At 44.9% G+C, this 7,143-nt stretch overlaps 1 protein-coding gene across 1 annotated transcript in view; it reads right to left on the reverse strand.

The window, feature by feature from the left end:
- The window catches only part of SCN10A (sodium voltage-gated channel alpha subunit 10), a 93,002-nt gene extending 87,347 nt beyond the window's left edge, over positions 1-5,655 (reverse strand). The window contains exons 1-2 of the mRNA XM_059879983.1: positions 4,075-5,655; positions 2,292-2,419 (exon numbers count right to left, since the gene is read on the reverse strand). Of these exons, the coding sequence (XP_059735966.1) occupies positions 2,292-2,419; positions 4,075-4,344 (398 nt within the window). The 5' untranslated portion in view covers positions 4,345-5,655. The remainder of the gene's footprint in view (positions 1-2,291; positions 2,420-4,074) is intronic.
- Between the last annotated feature and the right edge of the window lie 1,488 nt (positions 5,656-7,143).

Here is a 7,143-nt window from a genome sequence, read left to right on the forward strand (position 1 = left end):
TCTTTAGTGAGAAAGAGATCCTTAACAGCTTTTCTGTCCAGCTGTGACTCCACCCAGCAATTCATCAAATCTCAAGATAAAAAGAATATTTACTAGTACACTTTGGTTCCTTAATGGGATTTTACTTCTAAATAGCTGTTTCTTACTTGCTGCTGCTGCTGCTGCTAAGTCGCTTCAGTCATGTCCGACTCTGTGCGACCCCATAGATGGCAGCCCATCAGGCTCCGCCGTCCCTGGGATTCTCCAGGCAAGAACACTGCAGTGGGTTGCCATTTCCTTCTCCAATGCATGAAAGTGAAAAGTGAAAGTGAAGTCGCTCGGTCGTGTCCAACTCTTAGTGACCCCATGGACTGCAGTCCACCAGGCTCCTCCATCCATGGGATTCTCCAGGCAAGAGCACTGGGGTGGGGTGCCATTGCCTACTTAAATAGATGTAAATCAACCAGAATGGATGAAAAGGAGTTTGCATATTTTCTGTTTTTATTTGTAATTTTTATGTAATTTATATTTTTAAAAACACCTATATAGAGATGACATACTTAGAGAAAAAATTACTGTAATTCATTTCCATTAACTTCCTACTTCCTTATTGCTGACACTACTCTATGCAGGATGTAGTCCGGATTTTTTAACTTGCTATATGGCCTTGCACAATTAATTTAACGCCCCAGTATCAGTTTCATCATATATAAGACGGAGATGCTAATCCCTTCTTCAAGGGTTCTTGTACCTATGACAGTGTTCATGCTTAGCAAGCATTTAGCAGTGGGAGGCTGTTATTATCAGTAAAGACTCTTTCATAGCATTGTGTGCTGTGCTGTGCTAAGTTGCTTCAGTCATGTCCAACTCTGCAACCCCCATGGACTGTAGCCCGCCAGGCTCCTCTATTCATGGAATTCTCCAGGCAAGAACACTGGAATGGGTTGCTGTGCCCTCCTCTAGGGGATTTTCCCAACCCAGAGATTGAACCCGTGTCTCATGTCTACTGCATTGGCAGGCAGGTTCTTTACCACTAGCACCACCTGGGAAGCCCTTCCGTAGTATTAGGAAAGTTAAGAATGAATTGGGTTTCCCTAGTGGCTCAGTAGTAAAGAATCACCTGCCAGTGCAGGAGATGCAGGTTCGGTCCTCAGGTTGGGAAGATCCCCTGGAGGAGGGCATGGCAACCCAATACAATATCCTTGCCTGGGAAATCCCATGGACAGAGGAGCCTGGCGGGCTACGGTCCATGGGGTCACAAAGAGTTGGACATGACTTAGCAACTAAACAACAACAAGACTGAATTAAGAAAGTCATTCCCACAGGTTGGCCATAAAGGCAAAACATGTAAAGGCTAAATGTAATGTAGTGAGCTACCAGCTCACTGAATGCCACCCAGCAATCCAACAAGCTGTCCCAGAGGATGAGATGAGAGCTCTTTTACTGTCCTCCCTCAACTCAGAGGAGGCTGGCTGCCATCTGCCAGGCCAGTCAAGGCAAGGATGTTCTTGCAAATCAACCTCCTAGAAGCCACAGCTGAATTCCTTATTAGGAACTTCCAATTTGGACAGTCACCAGGGAAGATCCTTAGAAACCAAGCCAAAGTCTCTTGTTTGTCCTAGTTTGGCTTGCCTTGAAAAAAAAAAAAAGAAAACAAAAGCTGGAGACAGTTCTGAAGCTACCTAAAGCAATTAATATATTACAGACATTTGAGCAGTGTGTTTCTAATCACTACTGCATTCCCCAATGGCATGAACCTCAGACTATTGACATTTTTAACCTGCTGGTAGTTTGGGCGGTAACTAATGCTCTAGACAGTGCCTCATGACCAGTGGGATCCCAGTGAGACAATCTTCACTCTGCCCATTACAGGCTGTTCTCTTCACCCACTAGGAAGGGCTGCTTTTTTGCCAAATAAGCAGTCACTGTCCAGCATGGTTAGACCACAGAGAACTAACGTACCCCTGTCTCATCTGCCCAAACCATAAAGCCTTCCTGGTTACTATGTTGTGGAAGAGCAGGCCACATATGGTGAGAATGTGCCTGGGTGCCCTTTACAAGTTGTATGCCCACAGGTGGACCCAGACTGGTCTACATGCACCCCAACCCACCTGTGGGTTACATGAATACCTCCTCTGTCTTGGGACGGCTTTCAGGTGTTGAACACATTAAAACCACAAACATTGTTTTCAATTTAATGATCCTATTGTTTTAGGATTCAGTTGAAGGAAGGCCCCGTTGTTAACCCCTGAAGAAGGTACAGGACACAGTTGGCAGCATCTGATTCTAACATGTGGAAGAAGCAACCGTGCAAAGGATATGAGTGGACGGACACTTTGATGGCTATTCTTCTGATCGGGTTGAAAGGACTGAATAACCACAGGGCCCGAGTGGCGCTAAACCGGGAAATGGTCCTCCCTTTGTTCAGCACCATAAATGTCTAAAACAAAACACAACAGAAAGTGGACCTCCAGTGAGACACACACATCCTCACCCAACCATGGATTTGAACATAAGTGAGATCATCTCAGGCTCATGAGTGACAAGGGCTCTGAAACCTATGAGTCAATGAGAGGCAAATGGAGGGGCAGACAGAGAAGATCAAGAACTAAAAGCCATGTCCTCACTCCCAGAAAGACCCCAGACCCCCGTGGCTGACTGTACACCAGATGGGCCCCTGAGGCTGCCCAGTGAATAGGAAACTGACCCAGGGCTGGTGAGATATATCATACAAGGGGGAGGATTCTGGCAGCAGGGAGGTGGAGTTCTGGTTGCATTTATTTCCTCTTCTGATTAGTGGAACATCCCTGGAATGGTCCTTCTGTTCTCTACCTCCTAGGTCTCCCCTTTCAAACCTTCTACTGGTTCACTCCTCTGAACATCTAGGGAGGATGTGGGTTCTTGGCAAGTGAGAGGAGAGAGAAAGGCATTCCAGTGCCTTCTTATTTTTCTCTACAAACCATATTTAAGATGGCTGGTTCCTGCCCTTCCCAGCTCCCAAACACACTCCCCTTTTTCAGCTGTGTAGAACGTCCGAGATAGTTCTAGTTTAAACTGGATGTTCTCAAACTTTAATTTTAGGGCCCTTTTATATTCTCAAAAATTACTTAGAACCTTAAAAATATTTTGTTAATGTTTATACCTTTTTCTTACACCACGTGTGTGAATGTATGTGTGTGTGTGTGGGGGGGGGGTACGGGCTGCCCAGGTGGCATGAGTGGTAAAGAACCTGCCTGGCAATGCAGGAGACGTAAGAGACATGTGTTTGATCCCTGGGTTGGGAAGATCCCCTGGAGGAGGGCATGTCAATCCACTCCAGTATTCTTGTCTGGAGAATCTCATGGACAGAGGAGCCTGGTAGGCTATGGTCCATAGGATCACAAAGAGTTGGATATGACTGAAGCGATTTAGCAAGCATGCATATGTCTGTATATATGCATGCATATAAGTGTATATATATATTTATATACAATATCAGAAATAAAAAAGGGCCTTTTAAAACACAAGAGTATATACACATACATTCCTGTAGCTGTTAGACTGATGTGATCCTCTATTAATAGCCTCTACATTCACTATTGTATATTCACAAGAGAATGTGAGTGGAAAAGACAAATGACATCTAAGGATCTTTAAGGCAAAGTTCTGAACTCCCAAACCCACTAGAAGTGTTTTGGGAACCCCAGGGGTTTTGAGACCCTACTTTGAGGACCACTGGTTTAAATCATCCTGATTTTGGTTCCCCTTCCTTATTCTACCCACTGTCCCACCTTCAGCCTGAAGATCTCTGCTCCCTACTTACATAGAGATCCAACACCTCTAGAGATCTGAGGCTAGAACTCAACCAAGGGAACGGCCAACTTTATCTGAAAACTCCACAACAGTTGTCTTTAGAGGATCTGAATTTAATTAACCTCCACCATGAATACCATAGAGATTCAAAGAAAGCATTGAGGAGGTGAGATAGAGGTATTTTTCACTAACAGTCCAGCTGACAATCACAACACCCAGGGTGCAGGAGGACTCCTGGACTGGGTGGGACAGAGGCCTCTTCTCCCAGAGCTGAGAATGGCCATTCCCGCCAGTAGCCCTTACCCGGTGTGTGCTGTAGAAGGGGTCCAGATCCTCCAGCGGCTCCCCAATCAGCTTAGGCGGGAGCGTACCATAGAACTTGGGCAACTGGTTGCAGGCTTTCAAGTCTAGCTGGGGCCGAGACTTCTCTTTCTGGTCCTTCCGCTTCCTGAACTTCTCTTTGGGTTTCTTTGTCTTTTGCTTAGCAGCAATTCTTTTTTCAATCTCCAGCAGGGACTCTGGGGTGAATCGACGGAAGTTGGTAGTTTCCAGGGACCCAAAGGGGAATTCCATCTTCTCATTCTTCTTTAGGAAGAATATTCTTATGAGAGTGAACACAACCACAGAGAGGTAACAGCCTGCCTATTAGCTCACCCCTCCAACCCTGCTTGCTAGAACAGCTACCCTCCCCCCACCTCTCTAGTTCTTTCCTTAATTCACACTGAGCTCCCCTAGGACTCCACTGCCCAGCAGTGTTCAGTCCACTCTAAGCCAGTACCTCAGAGTAGTCTCTGTGCTGTCCATGAGCTTCTAGCCACTGTTCGTTTAAAATTTTTGTATCCCACCACCACCAGATCCAGCCATACTGCCCTCTCTCCCCATTTCTATGACCATTGAGTACAGGCACTTGGCTGCATTCATCAAAGACTTTGGTTTATGATCTACTTTATCTTGAGTCTTATCCTACGTTCTGATCACCACCTTTTATCTGCTGACAATTTTGATGCTTCTCCCCTTCTCTGAACTCCATTTGGACCTCCAGACTGCTTTCTCTATTTGTCCATGACTGAACAGTTCTCTCCATATCCAGATAAGAATTCCATGAACAACCACTCCCCTGTCCCTATCCTAAATATCCAGCCTAGGTCAACTTAGATGACTCTAACTCAGGTTTCCGTGAATCAGGACTGTTGAGGAGTGATGAGGAACAGCAATGTCACTTAGGAATCATATGGTTTCCCTAGGCAACAGTTTCTCCTAGTCTGATATTTCAAATACTGTTTGTCTTTCCTGACTGCTTTCTCCTACTTCCCCTTCCAGTAAGACAATAACCACATTCCCTCCCTCATTAAGAACACAGAACTCCTTCAACTTCATGCCCCCAAACCTCTGACTTACCTACCATCTGAACCCTTCTATCTTCCCTCCTGTCACAATCAGGAGAACATCACCTCTCATTCTGGCTAAGACCAGTCTTCCTTCTACTTTGGACCTTATTCCCTTACTACCTCATTTCTCTCTCCTGACTTGTTGGCTGGTTTCTTCCTATCAGCATTTGGAGATGCTCAAGTCTCTTTCAACTTTAAAACTTTTTACCTGGTACAGAGCCCATCCAGTACTTCCCTCTTCTCTCCTCCCATTCTCTGCTGAGTTCTGCTCACTATCTCCAGTTATTCTTCAGTTTTAGAAGCTGTATGTCCACTACCTCACTAAAATGCCTCCTTGTAAGGACAGCAGAGACCTTCTTATAGCTATATTCAGGGAGAACGTCTCAGTTCTTATCTTGATGAGGTTATTGGCTATTTTGCCTACTTCCTCCTTCTTGAAACACAGTCTCTCCTCAGCTGTTGTGACACAGTCTCCTTTTCCACACTTTCTTCCATATGTGACTGTGACTCTAGAGGCTCTACGTTATGCTTTTAAAATTTTTGCATAGTGATAATAATAATGAGAATAGCATTTACAGAGATTCACTATATTTCAGATTCTAAACTAAGAAATTTGCATGCATTAACATATTAACCATCACTGTACCCTCTGAGGTATTAACTCTAATATGTAAATGAGAAACCAGAGTGGCAAAGTTCACTTTTCCAAGACCACATTTCTAATAAGTGGCAGGACAGGCACTCAGTCCCAGGTCTGTTTGACACCACCTCCTGAGAGCGTCTCAACCATACTTATGGCTTCAGTTCTCATCTGTAGGCAGATGACTCCTGAGTCTTTATCTCCAGCTCTTATTATGTCCATGGGGATCACTCTAATTTGGTATTTCTACTTGAATGTATACTGCTGCTGCTGCTGCTGCTAAGTCGGTTCAGTTATGTCTGACTCTGTGCGACCCCATAGACGGCAGCCCACTAGGCTCCTCTGTCCTTGGGATTCTCCAGGCAAGAATACTGGAGTGGGTTGCCATTTCCTTCTCCAACTGAATGTATACTGGGCACCTCAAACTCAACATGACCCAAACTGAAATTATCATCTCTTCACCCCTTCTAGTATCTGCCTCTCCTCAAAGCTCTCTCCCTCTGTGAATGGTACCAATAGCCTATTTCTGTGCCTGTCCATGGAGAAGGCAATGGCATCCCACTCCAGTACTCTTGCCTGGAAAATCCCATGGACGGAGGAGCCTGGTGGGCTGCAGTCCATGGGGTCACTGAGAGTCGGACACAACTGAGCGACTTCACTTTCACTTTTCACTTTCATGCATTGGAGAAGGAAATGGCAACCCACTCCAGTGTTCTTGCCTGGAGAATCCCAGGGACGGGGGAGCCTGGTGGGCTGCCATCTATGGGGTCGCACAGAGTCGGACACGACTGAAGTGACTTAGCAGCGGCAGCAGTGCCTGTCCACAACTTAGCTATCATCATAATGTCCTTTCTGTTTCATTCCCACATCCAATCAGACATCCAGTGCTATAAATTCCATCTGCCTAGTATCTTCTCTCCATTCTCTTTAGCCTCTCCATCATACCTGTGGTGAAATCACTGTCATCCAATTACTGACCTTCTATGTATCCCTTTTTCTTCCCCTTTAGTCCTTTTTCATCTATTTTCCAACTGTATCCAAATGACCTTTCTAAAATGAAAATCTGGCTTTATTATATTTTTATTTAAACTCCTTCTAAAGCTCTCTACAACACTCAAGGTAACCCTCACTGTGTATTTACCTCTCCGTCACTGTGGTTGACAGGCATACCATTTTTATTATTTTCCCCTTAAATCTAACACATTCTTTTTCATTTTATGACCTTTCCGTGTTCTATTCCTTTTGCCTAAAATCACTCCTCCACCTTGATTTGCCTGATTAATTGCCCCTCCTTCTTTGACTCTTGGGATAAATCCTCTATTTCTGATCCTATATGAAATCTGT

The sequence above is a fragment of the Bos taurus genome, chromosome 22 (genome assembly GCF_002263795.3).
Source record: "Bos taurus isolate L1 Dominette 01449 registration number 42190680 breed Hereford chromosome 22, ARS-UCD2.0, whole genome shotgun sequence".
Classification (NCBI taxonomy): Eukaryota; Metazoa; Chordata; class Mammalia; order Artiodactyla; family Bovidae; genus Bos; species Bos taurus.